The sequence below is a fragment of the Sphaerodactylus townsendi genome, linkage group LG16 (assembly GCF_021028975.2).
Source record: "Sphaerodactylus townsendi isolate TG3544 linkage group LG16, MPM_Stown_v2.3, whole genome shotgun sequence".
In the NCBI taxonomy this organism is placed as follows: domain Eukaryota; kingdom Metazoa; phylum Chordata; class Lepidosauria; order Squamata; family Sphaerodactylidae; genus Sphaerodactylus; species Sphaerodactylus townsendi.
In genome coordinates, this window is record NC_059440.1 from 16,494,654 (window position 1) to 16,517,057 (window position 22,404).

Consider the following 22,404-nt stretch of genomic DNA (forward strand, 5'->3'; position numbering starts at 1 on the left):
CTCCAGTGGTATGCAGAACAGCGGGGGGGGGGGGGGCACATTTTAAGATTAGAACGCAAGCAGGGCCTACAAACCATTCCTTGAGAATCCTAACAAGATTTTAACCTGCTCCATTTAACAACTAAGTGATTATCAACAGGACAGTAAAATACAGGCCATCATACACACACAAAGTTTCTGCAGACTGGAGGAACATAATAGTATACTTTTTAAATAAGGCCCAAACTGTTGTCTGAGGAGGGTGAACACCCTCAGCAATCTTCAAAAAGCATGGGAAATCGAAGGCAGGCAACTGTCAACAAGTGGAGAAATAAGAGACGGGGAAAGAACTCTGTCTGCTCAAGCCCATGAAAGCATCTAGGATTCCCCCGTAAGGCCCCTTCCGCACACACAAAATAATGCACTTTCAATCCACTTTCGCAATGGTTTCCAAGTAGATTTTCCCACACAGCAGAAGGAAGCAAATGTAAAAATACCATCTTCCCAGTATACTGCTTCAAGGAGCTAGGTCAGGGGTAGGGAACCTGCGGCTCTCCAGATGTTCAGGAACTACAATTCCCATCAGCCCCTACCAGCATGGCCAATTGGCCATGCTGACAGAGGCTGATGGGAATTGTAGTTCCTGAACATCTGGAGAGCCGCAGGTTCCCTACCCCTGAGCTAGGTAAACAGGATGTTTTTAGCAATCAATGCTAGCCAACAGGTGAGAGTTTGACATCCTCTTTGAGCAGGAACTTGGTACAGGTGTGCTTTTCAGAATGCAGTGGGTAGAGTGTCTACATTACAGACCTAAACCTGTTTCATAGACATTGTTTTTTTCTTTCCAGAGAAATATAGTTCTAGGATGGAAGCAACAACAGAAAACCCCCAGTATCCTCCCCAAACTGAAGTTCCTGGGATTCTGTGCAGAGAAGCCCCGAGCGGCACAAAATACAAGGATTGGACTTTCTCGAGCAGGACCCTGGACAGGCATCAAAAACCCACTTACATAAATAACTGGCAGGGCAGGGGATTTAATCTACAGTAGCCACTAACAGAGGTATAACTTGTGCAATGTTTAAGATACAGGGTAGCAACATCCAACAATCGGAGCACAAAATCTCCCCCATGCTCCTGGATTACCTTCGGACACCTGGAAAGATTATATCGGAGGGTCCAGAATCTTCATGAACCAGTAAGGAGACAAAAAGGATGAAATTGAAGTCCTTTTCAAAAGTGCTGCATTTGCAGAAGGGGGAGACATTTTTTACCCCTTTGCCATACTAGGGATGATCTGTCCAGGGTTTCGAAGAGCTGGCAGGGATTCTGTTCTGCTCATGGAATGGTGGGCTATTGCCTGAAGGGTCAAGAAGCTTAAGAAGGGAAAACTTCAATGCCCGCTATCCTGTTACTCCAGAGCCAGCGCGGTGTAGTGATTAAGAGCAGGTGCACTCTAATCTGGAGAACCGGGTTTGATTCCCGGCTCTGCCACTTGAGCTGCGGAGGGTTATCTAGTGAACCAGATTAGATTGTGCACTCCAACGTATGCCAGCTGGGTGACCTCGGGAAAGTTCTTCGGAGCTCTCTCAGCCCCACCTACCTCACAGGCTGTTTGTTGTGAGGGGGGGAAGGGAAAAGAGATTGTAAGCCCCTTTGAGTCACAAGAAAGAAAGAGGGGATATAAATCCAAACTCTTCTTCTTCTTCTACTATTCCACCCTGAAGAAATACAATTCCGGAGATGGTCAACTTGTATAAATGACGTTTATTGATGAGACAAGGCAAAGCTTAACCCTTTCCATTCCCCCCAGTCAAATGACAGAATGGCAGCAAGTGTGAGCGACCCCCTCCCCTCTCCCTCCTGCCCCACTCCACGTTTTCCCCACATCACGGCATGCAGACAACGAATGGCACAAGCCTGGCAGACAGACGACGGACAGGGCGGAAAAGGTTTCTGTAGGCAGAAGGCTTGGTCCACCATTGTGTTTCTCTCCAGTCTTCTGATGGTGGCTTGAGCTACACTGAGCACCATTTCATAAAACCAGTTGTAAGACTACCTCCACCTCACGATTTCATGTCTTATGAAAAAGAATCCTACCACGGTCAATTTGCCATGACCAATGTACTACACATGCTACATAGGAGTGTTCCTAGGATATTTAACATTATTTACTACCTGAAAACTGAGGCACAAAACCAACTGCACAAGTGTGGTGTGTGCGATTCCTTTGCCTCAAAGGTTGGCGGGGATTAACCCAGAATGTTTGACTGTGAAGGAGGTTAAACCTCAGCTCCTTCCTTCAGCTCACCTGGGGGAAAACCTCAGCCTTAAACTCAGGGAAGCATGAAGGGGATTGGATCCAGACTGCCTCCTCAAGATCAGCCTTACGCCCCTCATTTGTTCCCTTCACATTTACCGCCTTTGTGTGGAGAACTTCAGTGTGCGTGGAATTCTCAGTGTGAATGCAAATTGTTGGCCAGCCCCCTCCAGTCCTTTGTTTCCAACTGGGGTTCCTAGTGAGCGGCCATTTTGAATTCCTCTCAACAGGTGCACAGCACAGCCATATTACCTGCACACAGCTAAAACGGTTGAGGTGTGGGGCACACTGCGCTCCCTTGTTTTGATTTTTGTTTTGACATCAAGGCAGGCCTGTTTAACCTGTGACTCACCAAGCTGAGCGTGGTCCCGTACGATGTGGAAATAGAGGTCTTCGTAGGCTAAAGGCTGTACCCGCCATTTTGTTTTGCTCCAGACTTCTGATAGCAGTTCAAGTTGCCTTGTGGCCTTCTAGGGGCTAAGCAACCCTCGAGTGGACTCAATTTTCCACTAATGGAAATGGGAGGCCAAGGCCCCCAGCGATTCAGATGGGCAGGACATAAACTGGCAGACTGAACGACTGTCGGTCAGGCTCGTGCCGAATTTTTGTGAGAACTCCAAGAAGAAACTGGACTCTGCTTACTTATAAACAGAGCACGCTGACCAGATGGACTTAAGGAGATTCATTTAGTGTGTGTGTTCATTCACCCCATGATGGTTTTTGTTGTCCAAGTCAATAGGGTTTAAAGAACCAGGACCACTCCCAATACTGGTATTTACCAGTTTTCCTTCATTTGATTTCCATTTAAATGCAGATGTATTCCCCACCAAATATGGATGGATCTCTCCCCTAACTTACAATATATCTTGGGCAATGCGATTATTGTATAGAGAGGCCGACTATTTACATTATTCCCAATGGCTTAAAACAGAAACATATACATATATATCCTTTTTCTCTGTGTGTATATGTTTCTGTTTTCAGCCATTGGGCATAGTGTAAATAGCTGATCTCCGCCATATCCCCAAATAGCCAGAGGGTGGATTTTCTAGGCCTTGTCAGCATTGCAAAGGGCGTGTGAGTGAACGAGGCCCAGGTGGAACGGCCCTTCTCTGGTTTCTCTTCTGGGACTGAGGGAAGGAGGGCAGCCAATGCTTTGAGGCTCAGAGGACCTCTTTGTGTCAGTGAGGTTGACGAGCAAAGAGAGGAGTTGGTAATATGGAAGGGGACAAGCTGAAAAAGTTGAAACAGGTGCAAAGGAAGGAAGGGCAAAGAGGTGGCTGATTGACACGGAAAGAGGGACAGTTGTACCAGTCCCGAGTACCTGGACACATTTCGATGGCACTGATTTGAATGGGTTCCCCAGTCAGGGGCCTGGGTTCCAAGCTTGGTCAGGAAATGCTACTCAGCATCGAAGGAGAGTCAGGAATCTGGGGCCAGAATTAAACTCCTGATCTACAGCGCAGAGGGATAACGACCATCGTCACGTTCCCAGTTTAGCCATTCTGGGGTCCTGCTCTAGCCTTGGGGACTAATCAACTGCTGCGCCTCTCCCGTAAAGGGCATAGTATGGGACACCGTGTATGTCTGGCCAAGACAGAGGCCGATTGTTGGAGATCTTCAGGGAGCTTCCCTGAAGACCTGAGACCCTAGTAAGGGATCTGCAGCCTCTCTAGCAACAAGGACGGGACCCGTGAAGCAGGGAAAGAGCAACTCGATTGGCAATTTGCCCGGCTGTTCACTTGGCCCTTTTGTTTTTCTTTCCCTAGAAGCCCCACGCTTTCCAGCTCTGGCCCAGCTGCTGCATTCCCTTGGGATACTATATGCACAAAACATGCACATGTGGGTATCACCGCAAGGAAAGGCTGAGCTGTCCACGACACACGAACCTGTCATGCTAGGGAGAGATAAATCAGAACTGAGCACGGTGTGACCCTGTCTCACACCTCTTGAGCCCATCAGGCGCCCTTCCCAAACTGCATCAATGTAACTTTGGCTGGTCCTCCTTCTAAAAACAAAACGACAGCCCACGTAGCCAAAGGAATTTGAGGAGGTGCGGCTGGAAGATTTTCAGTGCTGGGGTTGGAGGGGAGGTGAGTAGATGGGAGGGGGTGACTGGCATATTGTGAATCAAAAGGTTACAAAGCAGTAACCAGTGGTGGAACCCCCAAGGTCTCCGATATCCAAAGGGACCCAGCGTTTTCTCCTATGTAATTGATAACGGCAGGTCTGTTTTAGAGACCCCCTTCCCCTATCTTTTAGGCTGCTGGCTAATTAAAAAAACAAACAAATCCGTCAGAAACACACAAATAGAAAACAGTAAAGTGCAGCGAATGGTTCTCGGATGCCTTTGCCTCGACGGAGACTGCGTGTGCGAGTCGAAATGAGGATGCGCGTTACAAAAAAAAAAGCATCTAGAGGCCTAAAGTGGTTTAGAAAATGCACGGCGTTGGCACGAGATGGAGCAAGCTCACGGGAACAGACAGACCAGACAGACGTGGCACAGGCGCGCGGTGGCGACGGGCAACGCAAAGTGGTTACAAACTTCTCACAGATGCTAAAAGTATCAAACGGGTCATTCTCTACAGTTACCGGCACGTGGACACTACTCGCTACCTTGGTTTTGCCTTCAGCTTGTCGGGGCTGAAGGCGAAGACATGACACAGAGCTGTTTCCCCCACACTGAGAGAGTTCTCGGCCTGCTGGGGGGTGGGGGGGGCAGCGGCAGTTGCGGGGTCTTGGCCCCACCTTAAATCCCCACGGAGGCGAGGTGGTGGCAGGTTCTGTGGCATTAGTTTTTCAAAATGGCGTCGTAGACCTGGTAGACGTACTGAGACACTTCAGGAGCGCGGCATTTCAGTGAGAGCTGTGGGAAGAAAGGAAAAGGGGGTGAGGAAAGGACCCAGGAATGCATGAAGCAACCTTGCACTGAGTCCGAGGGTTCGGCCATAGAAGTGAGGATTGTCTAGTCTGACTTGCAGCAGCTCTCCAAAATCTTCGGTCCTCCACATAGCCTATGATCCCATCCAGTGTGGTGTAGTGGTTAAGAGCAGGTGGATTCTAATCTGGAGAAGAGTTTGGATTTAAACCTCTCCTTTCTCTCCTGTAAGGAGACTCAGGGCAGCTTACAAACTTCTTCCCTTACTCTTCCCACAGAAGCCTTGCGAGATAGATGGGGCTGAGAGAGTTCTGAGAGAAAACTGTGACTAGCCCAAGGTCACCCAGAAGGCTTCATGTGGAGCAGCGGAGAAACAAATCCAGTTCAAATCCAGAGAGCCAGCGTGGGGTAGTGGTTAAGAGCAGGTGGATTCTAATCTGGAGAACCAGGTTTGATTCCCCACTCCTCCACCTGAGTGGCGGAGGCTTATCTGGTGAACCAGATGTGTTTCTGCACTCCTACATTCCTGCTGGGTGACCTTGGGCCAGTCACAGTTCTTTCAGAAGTCTCTCAGCCACACCTACCTCACAAGGTGTCTGTTGTGGGAAGAAGAAGGGAAAGGGGCTTGTCAGCCACCTTGAACCTCCTTACAGGAGAGAAAGTTGGGTATAAATCCAAAATCTTTTTCTTCATCACCCTTTTTAATTGGCGATGCTGGAGATCGAACCTGGGACCTTCTGCATGCCAGGCAGGTACTCTAGCAATGAGCCACGGCCCTTATTCTGTAAACTATGGACACATGAAGCTGCCTTATGCTGAATCAGGCCACTGGTCCATCAAGGACAGTCCCGTCTCTCAAGGCTGGCGACGGCTCTCTGGCTGTTGGTCTTTCCCACCACCGCCGAACGGATCCGTTGCTTCCTTCTCTGTCAATTCTTTCTCCCCCCTCCCCTTTTCCTCTCTTCTTCTGTGAGATGAGAATTGTGGAAAGTTTTAGTTTGTATGGATGGATGGGTGAACGAGAGAGGACTGCCAGTGGATTCGCTCTGTTCCTTGTCCTACTTAGATGCTTATAAAAAATTAAAAGGCTGGTTACTGGATAGAGAGTTCTCCACTTTAGTCACTGCAGCCAAGAAAACTTGAGCCCCCCCACCCCCAAGTATTTTTCAATTCCATTCAAACTGGGCCACTCGGCTCTCTACCTGCATTGTTCAATAAACCCTGCTCAAAGGGGAGCTATAATGCTCGCCCAGTTTAACGTTATGCCCTCCACCTTGCTACACGGTAGATTTAACAATCAAGACAAGTCTAACAGATTGTGCCCGTGTAATGCTGGCTTAGCCAAATCTTTGGCCCGCCAATTATTACACTGTCCCAGGTTCAAGGAAATCAGATCAAAGTACGTGAATCTTACTCCCTTGTTCTCAACTGATCTCCCTGATTTATTCAGATGACACTACTTGCTGAATAATCCAGCTCCTTCCTTCTGTGTGATACTGGGAGACTTCCTCTTGGAAATTCTCAAAAACCAGCAGCAATTTTTTTTACCTAACGTTCTATTCTTTGCTCTGTGTATCCATCTTTTTTGCCAGTTTTATCTTGTTGTATTTATTTTATTATTCACTATGCCAATAAAGGCTTGATTGAGAGAGAGAGAGGGAGAGAGAGAGGGGGAGAGAGAGAGAGAGAGATCTTTTAGACACAGTGGGAGAGGGAATAATTAAGTAGGCTTGTTGGTTAACAAGACAGCCTAAATGGCTTTCAAAGAGAATTAGGTAAATTAATGGAGGACAGGTTTATCAGCTGGCGACTAGCCATGGCGGCTAAAGGCACATTCAAGGCAGTCAACCGCTGAATGCCAGGCCTTCCAGACAGTGACCTCTTTGATATAATTGGTGTGATTAACTGGAAGACTGGTTTTTCCCTCCTTTCAGAGGTTGGAAATTGACATGGACAAGTCACAATCTCCCTCTTTACTGTGTTGTCAATATCGCATCCCAGGAATTCCTACAGGAGCAGCAGTGGCGTAGGAGGTTAAGAGCTCGTGTATCTAATCTGGAGGAACCAGGTTTGATTCCCCGCTCTGCCGCCTGAGCTGTGGAGGCTTATCTGGGGAATTCAGATTAGCCTGTACACTCCCACACACGCCAGCTGGGTGACTTTGGGCTAGTCACAGCTTTTTGGAGCTCTCTCAGCCCCACCCACCTCACAGGGTGTTTGTTGTGAGGGGGGAAGGGCAAGGAGATTGTCCGCCCCTTTGAGTCTCCTGCAGGAGAGAAAGGGGGGATATAAATCCAAACTCTTCTTCTTCTTCTTCTACAGCAACTCAGCGTCTTCAGAAAAAAGCACATGAGAAAAGATTTAAGTATCTGAAGGGATGCCATGTCGAAGAGGGAGCAGAGACTGCCTCGCTTCGTAGGGCCTGGACTCCAGGCCTTTTACCATTTTGGTGGCCCTCCCCTCCCCTGATCCTTTTAACGGGAGAGGGCAAGAACCAAACCTGGGGCCTTCTGCATTCAAAGCAGATACACTGCCACTGAGCCACAGCCCCGTTCCATGGCGCTCCTGCTAGCTGGTCTTACTGTATAGTTGGGGTTGCCCGGCTGAATGCGCAGCTCGGCCAGGATCCAGATGCCGTTGGTGAGCTTCAGCGACTGGTAGAGCATATCCTGGCCTTCCACGTTCCTCTTGGCGATGGTGTACACGTTGTTGTTCTGGAGTTTGCTGGACACCGTGTCTGAAAAGAAGGGAGGATAAAAGGGAAGTTCGTCAGGTCAAATGGGCAGGCAAGGAAATGGAGTACGCAGCCCGACACTCTGCCGGGAGATGAAGCATAAAGGATGCTAATTTAAAACCCCATGAGATGTGACACATCCAGTGAAAATTTGCCCTCAGGTTTTCTGGTATCAGATATGACAAGATCAACGCTCCGTTTCAAGAGGTTTGCAGACAAGAAGTCCGGACAGCCTGTCTCTCTAAAGAATGGTACCCTACTCGGAAGAATGGTACCCTACTCGGTCCCCCACATCAATCATTCCTATTCTAGGACTTTATTTATCAATACATGACTTTATTTATTTATATCCCTTCCCCCTGCAGGTAGATCCCGAGTGGGCAAACAACAGTGCAATACAATCGCCCCTTCCACCCTGTGAGGGATAGGGGTGCGGTGCTCCAAGAGATCTGGAAATCCACGTACCTTTTTTTTTTACCCTCCCTTCGAAGCAGAGAATAAGTCTGTGTCGCCTGCGGGTCCGTAAAACACCCCCCAAATTCCCGTTTACTTTCTTTATGCTGACCCACAATATGTCAAAACCATGATGGGGAAAGTCGCAATGTGGAAGGGATAGATGTATAGTCAACATGTGTATGTGCAATCTTAAAAACAAATGCATACACATGTCAATATAAATTAAAACCAGTCAATTTGTATTTAAAACCCAGTGTCCTTGGCAGTGTAGTTAAGGTTTTTGAAGTTTTTGGGACTGGGGTGGTATTCAGAGGTGGCTTCCTTCCTTCCTTCCTTCCTTCCTTCCTTCCTTCCTTCCTTCCTTCCTTCCTTCCTTCCTTCCTTCCTTCCTTCCTTCCTTCCTCCCTCCCTCCCTCCCTCCCTCCCTCCCTCCCTCCCTCCCCCCCTCCCTCCCTCCTCCCTCCCTCCCTCCCTCCCTCCCTCTCCCCCCCCCAACTGACATGGCATGAAATGTTTTGGCCACATCTCACAGAATCCATGTGCAGACTTAGGAGCAAACCAGTCCTTACCGGGCACCTTCTACTATGGTATCACCGCTGTTACCGCTGTTTTTAATGAAATCCAGTATATTTTAACGATGGAGCCTCTGAGGGTTGCTGTTGTTTTAATTGTATAGTTTGCTCCTGAACTTGATTTGTATTAGTTTTGTTGTACACCGCCCGGAGCCCCTCGGGGATAGGGCGGTAGAAAAATCTAAATAATAAATAAATAAATAACAAAAAGCGAAAGGAGTCGGGAGCATCTGATGAGTTCTGACAACTCGTTTTAGTCTCCTGTTTGCCAGTCGCTGTTTTTATCCATTTACAACCGAACTGGCTTGCAGCCCATCAAGAGGAGCACATCAACGGGAGCAGCAGTGGCTATAGTCTATTCTTTTCTTTCCTCCTTCATGCTCTCGTTCTTTCTTTAGTGTGGAATGTATCTTGTTCCTTTTCTTTTTCCTTCTTTCTCTTATGTATGGTTATTATACAGACAATACCTAATTATATAGATGATATGTATGAGCGATATAGTTACTTTAAGAATGTATAAAATAAGTTAGGTATAGGAATTCATAAGTATGATAAGATAATGGTACTTTTGTTTATTGTTTTGTTGTATGCATATGTTTACCGTTGGAATTATTGTATTGTATTAATGTTTATATGAAACGAACAAAGCTTTAAAAAAAGGGAGCAGCAGTGGCGTAGTGGCGAAGAGCAGGTGCACTCTAATCTGGAGAACCGGGTTTGATTCCACGCTCTGCCTCTTGAGCTGTGAAGGCTTATCTGGGGAACCAGATTATCTTGTGCACTCCAACACGCCAGCTGGGTGACCTTGGGCTTGTCACAGCTCTTCGGAGCTCTCTCAGCCCCACCCACCTCACAAGGTGTTTGTTGGGGGGGGGAGGGGAAAGGAGATTGTAAGCCCCTTTGAGTCTCCTTACAGGAGAGAAAGGGGGGTATAAATCCAAACTCCTCTTCTTCTTCTTCATCAGCAAGAAACGCCCTTCAGTCTCACAACTATGCTCAGCCCTCCAGGAAGGGGAGTGTGAATCAGTGCCAAGGCTTGTCCTGCGCCTCGCATGGTGAGTAGTAAAAGCTCTGCGTTTAGCTGCCGAGCACATGCTTTGGGGGCTTTCTCCGCATCCATTCACAGGCAAGCGGCTCTGCCCCCCATCCCCGGTGAGCGCGTGACAAGGCCGGTGTCAGCTCCTCGGTGGAACAGGCAGGGTTGCTAGGCAACGCTGCCAGGCAGTGCCTTGCACACAAGGCACAGCCACGTGACGGGGGGGGGGGCGCCTCTCCTTAAAAACAGACGCTGCCTCAGAGTTGCAGCTGCGGGTTCGGCTTGGAGCGGCGTGGGTTGTCGTTTGATGGCGAGGGGAAGCCCGAGGCGCCCAAGAGCTGGGCCTCGTAGGGCAAGCAACTCAGGAGGGATCCGCCAATTTAGTGTCAGCCCTGGTTTGCACGATCACAACCAAAAATGAATAGGATTCCTTCACAGGATTCCTTTTCCAGTCTAGCTGAGGATGTGTCAGTTCCAAGACTGTGCAGTTCTAGCATGGAACAGGGGGGACAGTCACTAGGGGCACAGCGATTGCTTTCCATAGGGAAGGTCACAGCATGAGCCAGTGGGGTGCGGTGGTGAAGAGCAGGTGGATTCCAATCTGGAAAACCGGCTTTGATTCCCCACTCCTCCACCTGAGCGGCAGAGGCTTATCTGGTGAACCAGATGTGTTTTCGCACTCCTACGCTCCTGCTGGGTGACCTTAGACTAGTCACAGTTCTCTCTGAACTCTCTCAGCCTCACAAGGCGTCTGTTGTGGGGAGAGGAAGGGAAAGGAGCTTGTAGGCCACCTTGAGTCTCCTTACAGGAGAGAAAGGTTGGATATAAATCCAAACCTTCTTCTCTTCTTCTTCAATGCCAGCCATCTCCAATTAAAGAATCTCAGAAAGTAGGGCTCTCCTAGCAGCCAGAACTTGGCTAACAGCTCTATGCAGTAGCTCCATATGGACAGAATGCAAGCCTGGGGCACAGAAGCTGCCGAGAATCTCCACGTACAGCAGGGATCTCCTACAGGTAGCCTTGCTGACTGTTTCAGAAGAGCCAGCATCTCTTCCGGGAAGACCCAAGCAACGACTGCAAAAAACGTTCTGCTCTTCGCTTTTTAAAGAATGCTTTGATTTCATAAGGGATTTCCTCTGCGCTGCTCAGCCGACAGATTCGTTTCTGGTGTTTTTTCCTAGCCCGTGTTCTGTTTGGAGGATATCACAAGATTCAGCAGCATGCCGGGGTGGGGGGACAGGGTGCAGCTTGGGACATTTCCCATGACCCTGAGGCCGCTCTCATTAAAGCAAAGGCTGTAGGACTTTGCACTGGGGAAACAAGATCCTTTTGGAGGTCAGAGGAGACAACAGGTAGGTTGGTGGGGGAAAGCGCTGTCGAGTGACAGTCAACTCATGCCGCGCTCTGTGGGCTTTCAAGCAGTGGCGTATCTGCCAGAGGAACATGGGGGGATCACTTGTTCCTGGGTGCCCTCATTAGATCACGTGTGGGGTGCCCAGCAGGCCGGCAGGCTCCCGGGAGCCTGCCACGGGCCCACAAGGTGCCCCTTGGCCCAGCCAGGCTGTCTGGAACTGCTGCCACCAGCTAAGGTAAGTGGGGCGCAGGGGGTGGGCACTCGGAGCAGGTGTTGCCCCCCAGGTGCCATTTCCCCCCAGTACGCCCCTGCTTTCCAGGCAAGAGATGTTCAGAGGTGGTTTGCCGTTGCCTGCCTCTGATTCGGCTGAGAGATTCCAGCACAGCAGATCCATAACTCTGGCTAAAGCGAAAAGATCCCGGATATCAGCTAAAGGGAAGAACCTCTGAGCACTTGAAAAGCTGTTGCCGGTCTGAGCCTCCCATTTATGTGGGGACTCCGGTCTTTTGGCTCAGCGGGCCGTGGCTTCCCACCAACCTTAACTCTCCCGCCCCTGTGGACATATTTGTGGCCTAAAAGAACACCGCATAAAGCCAGTTTTTAGAAAGACCCCTTTCTTTGGTGGCCTGGAAATAACTTCTGCTCACTGCAGGCAACCTAGGGGAGAAGTCTCTGGATTCATCCACCGAGAGTTCTCCCATACAGCTCAGTGCTGAGAGAATGACGCTAGATCAAACCTCACGATGACGAAAGCATAAATGAAGCATAAATCCTGAGGGGCCCCTGAGTCAAGACTATGGTTGGGGCTGGTGGCTCAGTTGAGGTCCAAGCAGGGAAACGGGCAGTTGGCAAGCAGAACTTCTTCAGGGAAGTGAAAAATCGCTCGCCAGCTATCATGCCTCTGGGGATTCCATTTACTTTCTCAAGCCACCTGATCCCTCCTAGACTGAAAGCTGCAGTTCGCCTCCTGTCCTGCTCCAACGGTGGTGCTGTAGAGCCACAAAGTCCACCCGCTTCCTCTGTTTGCAAGCTGCTTATGCAAAACAAGGCAACCAAAGGCTGCAGGGCCAGGGTCCCCGTATTCTGGGCTCCTGACAGTTATGGTGGGTGGCTTCAAAAGTTTCCCAGAACCCTTTGGGGTACCTTAGGATGAATGCCTCATCTGGCAAATGCCTGCTCTTGAGCACTGCATTGATATTTAAGTAGCTATCTCCGCTGCACCCTGGGAGGACCAGTTGGGAAGGAGAAGTATTTTTAGCTCGCGGTGAAACGGGTGGCTCTTGTGGGGCTGCAGTCAAGAAGCTGGGAGATGTGTTGCAGCCTGATGACTCCCAGTACGAACTCAGCACTTTGAGCGCACAGGCAACGGGACCCATGCCAGAGCCATTTCCACCATTTCCAGCGTGGTGTAGTGCTCTTAACCACTACACCACGCTGGCGCTCAGTACGTCGGCTGTGGCTTGGTGGCGGGTGCGCGCACGCACACACTCTCACAGAGGTTTATTTGGGAGCTGGTGGTTCTTCAGGCATGCAGACCCCAAGCTGTTTGACTAGAAGGTCTGCAGCCATTCTGATCTTGCTGTGATCCTGTTCCTCTCCTGAGCCCTCCAACCAGGCACGGCACCAGTCACTTTGCTCCCCAGCTTCCTCTGAACACCATTCTCAGAACCCATCCAGCTTCACTGCGACCTGCAGCTTGCAATCACTGAAGGCCGACCTTCCTGGTCTGTTGTGTGATGCTACCGTTTCCATGTGCGATGCTACCGTTTCCAGGCTTATCTTGTCAGACCTCAGAAACTAAGCAGGATCAGCCCTGGTAGGTCCTTGGTGTCCTGGCCTGCCAGGCTCCCAGAGAGTCAGGTTCCAGCTAACAGCAGGCACAGAAACAAGAGGGGGAGAATCTTGCTCTGAGTCCGGAGAAGCAGAGTCCAAGCAGGTCTGGTAAGAGGCAGTCAGGGTCCAAGAGGGCTCAGGTCAGGCAATCCGGTCCAAGTCGGAGTTCCAGAGACTCAGTCTGCAAGCAGGCGTGGCAGAAAGCGGTCAGGCTTTCCACAAGGTTGCTCCTGCAACTTCCACTTCCTGACGCCATCTCTTATAAACCTGTGCTGTGGCTCAGTCTTGATCCTGAGCTGACTCCCAGCATTCTCTGTGCTGCCTTAGGGCTTCCAAGCGTGCACTGCGCCCGTAAGAGTTCAGTTCCAGCCCGGTGCAAATCCTCAGCTGCCGTACAGACTCAGGTGAACTGGGCGGGCTGCTAAGCTGGCCCTCAGTGGCTGGAGGCGCTTCTGCAAACACTCTGGCTTCCAGCTCTTGACTTGGGCCAGCTCTGCCTGCATCCTGGGAGGCTTCTGGCTGTGCTTGAGGTTCAGTCGTCTGGAGTTCCAGCACAGCGGGGTCATCCTGCCAGTGCTCCTCATCAGAGGACTCCTGGCTGGCTGAGTCTGAGCCCACGGCACTTGGATAGGAGACCTCCAAGGACGGGATGCAGAGGCAGGCAATGGCAAACCATTTTCGAATGTCTCAAAAACCTTACTGGGGTACCATGAGTTGGCTGTGATTGGACAGCCCTTTACACACACATACCACACACAGACAATATCAATCAATCAATCAATCAATCAATCTCCATTTCCCCACTGGTTTAAACTCAGGTCTGAAGCACGGAAGGAAAAAGGGCAGCCGAGAAGCTGCTGTAACTGCTGTGGAAGGGAAGCCAGCCCGAACCGATCAAGAGCCACCGAGCCCTTGTTTATCAGATGTGACCCACTTTCCAGGCTGTACACAGGCAGAGAAAGAGTGGCAGATCCGACACTTGCTGTAACCTCCCCGGTGACTGCTCAGCTCTCACGGAAACGTCCTCTTCCTTCTACAAAAAAAAAAATCCTTTGCGTGTGTGGGCGTGCGCGTGTGTACGAGGAGGGACAAGTGAGGATTTCCCTTCCCACTGAGCTCGAAAGATGTCTGCAAATAATGTTACGGAAGACCAAAACACTGTGATCCCCAGGGTTCGTGGCAACATGGAAACGGGGACAGATAACTTAAGCTGGGGCTCTTCCATGAGCCTGCGATTGGTTGCGTGGCCCCAGGGCAGAATCTGATACTAGGTGCAAAAAAAAAAAAAAAAGTTAGATTTTTTTAAAAAAATAAGCAATGTTCTTAGTCTTTTATCGATGCAAAACTAGGCCTCATGCTGTGCCGGCAATGACTGATCAGATTCAGAGCGAAGAACAACACGGTGTCAGAGTGCAGACAACGTTATGGAGGATAAAGAAAACAGGAGTACAAGAAAGCCCCCCTGAATTAACACTAAAATGTGACGACAGATTCAGGTGGATAGCTGTGTTGGTCTGGAGCAGCAGAAAAAAGTTTTGAGTCCAGTGGCCCCTTAAAACCCAACAAGGTTTCATTCTTGGTATAAGATTTCATGTGCATGTACACTTCTTCAGAGACAGAGGCTGATCTTGTCACTTACCTGTGTTGCTCACCTAGTGGTCTCCTGTGTAGGGACATGCTGGGGGACTGCGCATGCGCAGGGCTACAGCAGAAGGTTCGAGCAAGCTTTCTGGAAAAACCTGCAGAGTGTTTAGTGCTCTTGCCCCCTCCCAACTGTAGGCAATGCCTGCCTTTCCAGAGTAATGATCGCTTGAAAAGGAGGGGGAAGAGCTCAGATCCCTCAGTTCTCGCAACCTAACCTACCTCAAAAGGTTGTTGTTTGAATAGGAGGAGGAGAGAAGGATGTGGCAAGCCACTTTGCTCCCGATTGGAGAGAAAAATGGAATGCGAGTTATGAATGCGTTTCATTCCTGTAAGGAAACTCAAGATGGCTTACAAGCTCCTTTCCCTTCCTCTCCCCACAACAGACACCTTGCAAGGTAGGTGGGGCTGAGAGAGTTCCCAAGAACTGTGACTAGCCCAAGGTCACCCAGCAGGAATATAGGAGTGCGGAAACACATCTGGTTCACCAGAGAAGCAATACACATCAAAGAGAGAGACAAGGGAAGAGAAACAAGCATGTGTGTCTCCGCTCTCTGCAGATTCATTAGGTTTTCTAGGAACAGGGAAGGGTGCTTCAAGGGTCACGCCAGACTTCAAGGCAGGGGTGCGATCTGACAGGCATCAAGGAAGTGAGAGAAACTTCATAACGTACATGTTGCAAACATAAGGGGTTGCAAGGGACAACGGCTGGAGTTGAAAAACAGAAAGAGAGCGAGGGGCGGGCAGAATTACAGGACTATACATGCATGTGCCAAGATGCTAAAGTTGGTAAGTCTGGGCATAATTACTTGGCTAAACCCAGGCAGGCCGCTGTTCTGAGTAATCGGCCATAGAATTAAAGCCCACATTTTGTAAGGGGGCAAACTGTGCCCCCTGGGTTGCCAGAGTGCGCCTTTGTGCAGTTTCCCCCGCAAACTGCAAAGGGCACAACGGAGGCTTGTTGAGCAACAGAGGTAAAATCTACTTGCCCAGCTTCTTCCGGGGGCAGAATCAGATTTTGACAGACGGGGACAGCTCGTTCCTCTTTTGTCCTGGCCCTGTTCTGCCCCGCCCCCTCCAGCAGCTCAGCTCCGCCCACTTCCTTTGACATTGTTCCGCATTCCAAAAGACCACATTTAACCGGCCCGCACAAAGGGGGGCTGCGATTTCCAGAGCGGGAGGGCGGTATAATGAAAGGCCACGGGGGCAGCTGAGAAAAGATTTCCAAATCGGCTGATGCGTGCTCCTGGATTGGGCTTGGATGCCTTCTGTTCCAATCTCGGGGCCCTCGGCCAACAAACAGCAGGGCTTGGAGGAGGCTACCCATTTTCCCTCTCTCCGGCTGCTCCCCCCCCGTTTGCCACCGTGCCTTTCCTCCCCTTTGGCAATTACAAGGTCACCCTCTGAGGAGGACTTGAAATCTGTCAGAAAGCCACAAACCTAACAATTAGTCAACAATACCGAGGCAATGCTTTTGTACTCCCTCTGAGCAGCCAGGGCAGCTTCTGCAGATGTCAAAAGAATTCTTTCGAGGGGTAAACAGGGCGGGGAAGGCGCTATTTAAAGCTGCCGCTGCGCGAACTTAGGACAGGAATTGCAGGGCTGGGTAGGATTTTAAAAGCGTTTGCTGGAAGAGGGTGGTGGTGCTTTGGGATACCTGTTCACTAGAACTGTGGGGATGTGTGAACTGATCTAGCTGGGAATGGGACTGAATCTAAGAAGAAGAAAGAGTTTGGATTTATACCCCACCTTTCTCTCCTGCTGAGGACTCAAGGTGGCTTACAAACTCCTTTCCCTTCCTCTCCGCACAACAGACACCTTGTGAGGTAGGTGGGGCTGAGAGAGTTCACCCAGCAGGAATGTAGGAGTGCAGAAACACATCTGGTTCTCCAGATAAGCCTCCGCCACTCAGGTGGAGGAATGGGGAATCAAAGCCGGTTCTCCAGATTAGAATCCGCCTGCTCTTCACCACTACACCACGTTGGCTCTCAGGATAGAAGATGATGAAAGTTCTGCTCAGCACCTCGGACCTTGTGTAGTCACACAGGCTGAGAGAGTGACTGTTCCACTCACAGAATCTGGGACCGAATACCCTTCAATGTATCTATTCAGACACGTGAAAGCACGAAGCTGCCCTTATACCGATTTGGACCATTGTTCGGTCATTGCGTGTCTGTCCTAACTGCCGTGGGCTCTCCAGGAACACACACCTGAGTTGAGATCTGGATCGTGTCCCAACTGAACACTCTTACTATCACGCTACACTTATGTGAATCTCATGCAACAGCTCCAATCCCCAATCTTCCCTTTCGAAGGAACAGAGAAATGGAAACTCTTTCCCAGATACAGACGTGCAAATCCCACAATTGAAACAGCCACATTTTGGTTCCTCCAGCTTTCCCGTCGCTGGCAAAGCGATGATGCCCTATTTATGTCATTTGGCTATTGCTGATGGAACACCCCTCTAGCACTCTCAAGTGCGCTGCACAGATATTTCCTTAACTGACTGAGGGCAGCTATTTGATGTTAGAAACATTCCAGCTAATGCCAGGATGTCTTAACACCTGAAAAAACAGGTGAACAGCAGTGATTCTCTCCACTGAAGCAGTTACGGCTAAGAAGAAGGAGGAGGAGAAGAGTTTGGATTTATAACCCCCCCCCCCCCCCGGTCCTCTCCTGTAGGAGACTCAAAGGGGCTGACAATCTCCTTTCCCTTCCCACCCCCCGCAACTAACACCCTGTGAGGTGGGTGGGGCTGAGAGAGCTCCGAAGAACTGTGACTAGCCCAAGGTCACCCAGCTGGAATGCGTTGGAGTGCACAGGCTAATCTAGTTCCCCAGATAAGCCTCCACGGCTCAGGCAGCAGAGCGGGGAATCAAACCCACTTCCTCCAGATTAGAATGCACCTGCTCTTAACCACTACGCCACTGCTGCTCCTGAGCATCCCTGGCCAAAATGGTAGCTTCTTTTGAGCCACAAGCTCTGTTTACAAAGTCATACCTTGAGACACAGATGCATCACACAGGTAAGAACGGAACAAGATCCTAAGCAGCGAACCACTTTCGAAAGGCGGCTCCTCTACTCACCGGCGTTCAGGTGGCAATCCTTGATTTGAAACTGGAGCTCGTTTTCGTTTGGAATATCTTTCCATGTGGCGAGGAAGACCTGGCGTTCTACCAGCGAAGGAAGAGGAAAACACAAGTGTGAATATCAGGCATTCAAGACAGAAAGATCTCACTACAGAGACACAGGCAGTTGCTGTGAGAGCCATGTGCTCTGAGCCCCCCCCTCCCCCCGCTGAGGGGAACTTCTGTCCCTGATCAACAGACCGTCTCAGTCTGACTGCAGACTACACCAAGCTGCGGAGATCCTGAAACCCGATGTCTGATCAGTGCAGGCCACACAGCTGACAGATCAGATCCTTCTCTGATGGGTGACTAAAGTGGGGGGGGGGGGGGCAACTTTCTCCTGATGGGTCTTCAGAAACCCAGCCCCAATTGTGGGGGTTTTTCTGCTGTCAAGTCACATCTGATTCATGGCAACTTCACAGGGTTTTCAAGGCAAGAGATGTTGGCCCCTTCCGCACATGCAGAATAATGCACTTTCAATGCACTTTGCAGCTGCGTTTTACTGTGCGGAGTAGCAAAATCCACTTGCAAACAACTGTGAAAGGGGATTGAACGTGTATTATTCTGCATGTGCGGAAGCGGTCATTCAGAGGTTGCTGGTCTCTGCGTCATGCCCCTAAGTGTTCCTTGGAAGTTGGCCATCCAAATACTAACCAAGGCTGACCCTGCTTAGCTTCAGTAAGGAGACTCAATGAGGCTCACAATCTTCTTTCCCTCCCCACAACAGACGCCGTTAGGTGGGTGGGGCTGAGAGACTTCCGAAGAACTGTGACTACCCCAAGGTCACCCAGCTGGCACGTGTTGGGAGTCCACAACCTAATCTAGTCAACCAGGTAAGCCTCTACAGCTCAAGTGGAAGAGCGGGGAATCAAACCCGGTTCTCCAGATTAGAATGCACCTGCTCTTAACCACTACACCACGTTGGCTGTCTGGATAAAGGAAGTGCCAGGATTTGACCTCTCCGTGCACCTGAATCAGGGTTCCTTTGGATGCCATTTATCTTTAACACATGCTGGGGAGAGCTGTTCCCCGCTCTCCCAGTACCTCCTCCAGTTTGGTTCTTAGAAGCCATCATTATGAACAAGAGTTTCTAGGCTGAAAGGCAAGTAATGGATTCAAGGTGAAGGAAAAGAGATTCCACCTAAACATTAGGAAGGACTTCCTGACCGTCAGGGCTGTTCGACAGTGGAATTCACTGCCTCGGAGTGTGGTGGAGTCTCCTTCCTTGGAGGTTTTAAAACAAAGGCTGGATCAGCTTATGTCGGGAGTGCTTTGATTGTGTGTTCCTGCATTGCAGGGGGTTGGACTTGATGTCCCTTGGGGTCTCTTCCATCTCTATGATTCTATGAAACCAGCAGCGGCGGCGGCACCTTCTGATCTCAACCAGTCCCCCCGAAAGGTACTCCTCTCTCTCCACTGCTTCCCCTCTTGAGTCCCGTTTTACACTTCGACTTTTCACACAAGAACACCCCCCCCCCCCCAGCCTTTTGGCCATGGCTGATCCACCAAGGGCGGACCACGGAGAGGTAGCTAACAAAGTGCCACTGACCCATTTTGCCATCCTCCACGAAAAGCACGTTGAGCGGGATAAGGCAGCTGAAGTAGAAGACGTCGATGTTGTTCTTCACGGCCACCTGAATGGGGGTGGGAAGAAGCAAGAGAAATGGTTATTTACCCAAATTCAACCCTACTTTTCTATCAAGGATCCTGAAGTAGCTAAAAGTAGGACTTAGCTGGAAGGGAGTGAACTTGGCGAAAATCCTTCCTATTTATTGGCCGTCTCTCCATGAGCAGGAAAAACAGCAGAGAGAAGAAGAAGAAGAGTTTGGATTTGTACCCCACCTTTCTCTCTTGTAAGGACACTCAAGGTGGCTTGCAAGCTCCTTTCCCTTCCTCTCCCCACAACAGACACCTTGGGAGGTAGGTGGGGCTGAGGGAGTTCTGAAGAGCTGTGACTGGCCCAAGGTCACTTGGCAGGAATGTAGGAGTGCGGAAACACATCTGGTTCACCAGATAAGCCTCTGCCACTCAGGTGGAGGAGTGGGGAATTAAACCCAGTTCTCCAGATTAGAATGTAACTGCTCTTAACCACCACACCACGATGGCACTAACTCAGATCTGTTGCAAACCAATACAACCCTCTGGAACTAAATCTACCTATACTTGCAAAGTTTGCCACCTGAGAGTATCGGCATGTTTCTGACATTCCTTGTAACGCATCTCTACAAACCTCTGCAAAACTAAGAATCCAGGGAGGTAATTTCGACCCACAGACTTTGCTCTCAAATCTCCTCTCACTGATGGAATCAGCAGAAGTTCATGCGAGAGTTGGCATGCTAAACACACAGCACCGCACGTCGCAGAGGCCGCACACGTGAAGCCCAGGGAGCCAGCACGGCCCAGTGACGCTGAACAGACTTCCAAGCGAACCAGCCCTGACTTGGCAAGAAACAGACTCTGCAAAGCACAACCCAGAGCCTTGATGTTCCTTCCCCAGCCTGAAGCACTACAGCTCTCCGGGGAACGCAGCCGCTAAATCAGCAATCAGTGACTTCCTGTTCCCTGGCACCTCCTGCTATTGATCGCAAGAGCTCTCGGCTCGGTGAGAGAGCAAGAAGTGGAGAGTGGTATTCCCACACGGCGGCAGAAAAAAAGGGGAACGACGACAACAACAAATTGCTGCCCTCCGATTCATCCCCAAACGTAGTCAGGGCTTGTTTGTAAGCGGCGAGGATCAATTCGTTTCCTCGCGGCAGCTGCCAACACCGCCCTTGGCCCTCGCTGCCAAAAAGCACGGCGCAGGGGGTTGGCTGTTTTCTCTGCGCCTCAGTCAAAACACGGGGCAAAGCTCGGGCGGCCTGCAGGTTCAAAACTCTGCCCCGTTCCCCTGCTCTTAAGCCTTCTCCTTGCCACACTTGACGTGAAGGACAGAATTTTGCCTTGGGGAGTGGGACTTCTCAGGTCTAGGCTGCAAACACAAGACTCCCACTCAGTCAGTATGATTGTCCACTCAAGCTGCTTTACTTCCACAGGAAGCGGCGCCAATTAGGAGAGACGTCCAGCCAAACCGTTTGGTCTGTTGCCAAGTCGTTCCCCAATCCAGGCTACCCCCAACTCCTTGGCACATGCCCAATGAAGCTTCTGTTACTGTCTATCTGACAGTGGTGGCGAACCTTTGGCACTCCAGATGTTATGGACTACAATTCCCATCAGCTCCTGCCAGCATGGTCAATTGGCCATGCTGGTAGGGGCTGATGGGCCAATATAGTCCACTAACATCCTGGAGATAAATCACTCAAGCAGTCCTATCAATTCCCCCCTTCCCATGTACCCCCCACTCTGCAGCAGTCTATCCTATTTGGCGGAGCGATTTCCATTTCATTGCCTCTCATGTCAATTGCCGTCAACGGAACCCTCAGAGGCACTGGAGAAAGTATTCAGACATCCCACCAAGGCATTCAGATCCAGCCAGAGCTGAGAATCCCCTCCCCATAAAACATCTGCATTTAATGTGATTTGTACTACTTAGAAAAACAACAACGGTGAGCTTCTCTGAGTTAGCAGCTTTGGCTGCGATTGCATAAAAACAGACTCGGCTCGAGAGCAGTTTTCTGAAAGCGCCAGATTCTCTTACCGGAACTAAGCAATAAGCACCGGACACAGTTGAATGCACCAGTCGCAACATTACATGCATTATTCTGCCACACAATTAGGATTCGTGAAGCATTTTGTTACAGGACGCAGCGTTTGGCCATTATAGGCCGGGTAATGCAGCTGTTGTGAAGGAGACCAATAGAACTCAGCGTGCAAGAAAGGGGGCAGAATCCAGATTCATGAAAACCTCTGCATCTGTTATTGTTCAAGTTTCGTCGCTAGCCCTTGTGGTCGCAAAGATAGGCGGGCTGGCTGATTGCCATATCTTTGCGACCGTAAATACAGGCCAACTTGACGTCTGTGCCCCAAAGGTGGGGTATAAATCCAAACTCTTCTTCTTCAAAAGCTCCAAACCCCCCCCCCCCCGGCCACAGGGCTTTCTGACGTGACACCATCAAGGAGTTGGCATAAGCCCGAGGGCTAGGGCACATGGCCCCCAGCCCTAAACCCTAGGACGGAACCGGCTAACGTCAGCTTCGCCCCCGAGAACACAGCCCCCTCCAGCATTCGGTTGAGTTTTGCGCTGTGGGGCTGAGGGACGGATAGCCACTGGTGCACCTGCCACCTCCGTTGGGGTAAGTGCCCCGGGGAGGGACAATGTGCCGATGCACAGCTGCGCCACTCCCTAAAGCTCCCCCCCCCGCCCGATGGATGGGGCTGAAAGGGAAGCTTTGACTCCGGATAGCTCAAACCCCGAACATCTAATTGGTCTCTCAGGTGCTACTAGGCTCGAATCGAGCTGTTCTACTGCAAACCCACAGGGCCGCCCTCTGAAATCAAGAAAGCTGCCTGGCAAAGACACTCTGCCCCCTCCCCAAACGC

At 50.4% G+C, this 22,404-nt stretch overlaps 1 protein-coding gene across 1 annotated transcript in view; it reads right to left on the bottom strand.

Moving 5' to 3' along the window:
- Nucleotides 1-1,728: 1,728 nt before the first annotated feature.
- Nucleotides 1,729-22,404, bottom strand: part of LOC125445597 (AP-1 complex subunit beta-1-like) — a 69,269-nt gene continuing 48,593 nt past the window's right edge. Inside the window, 4 exon segments of the mRNA XM_048518727.1 lie at nt 1,729-5,162; nt 7,757-7,911; nt 17,887-17,973; nt 19,478-19,562. Coding sequence (XP_048374684.1) covers nt 5,088-5,162; nt 7,757-7,911; nt 17,887-17,973; nt 19,478-19,562 — 402 coding nt within the window. The 3' untranslated portion in view covers nt 1,729-5,087.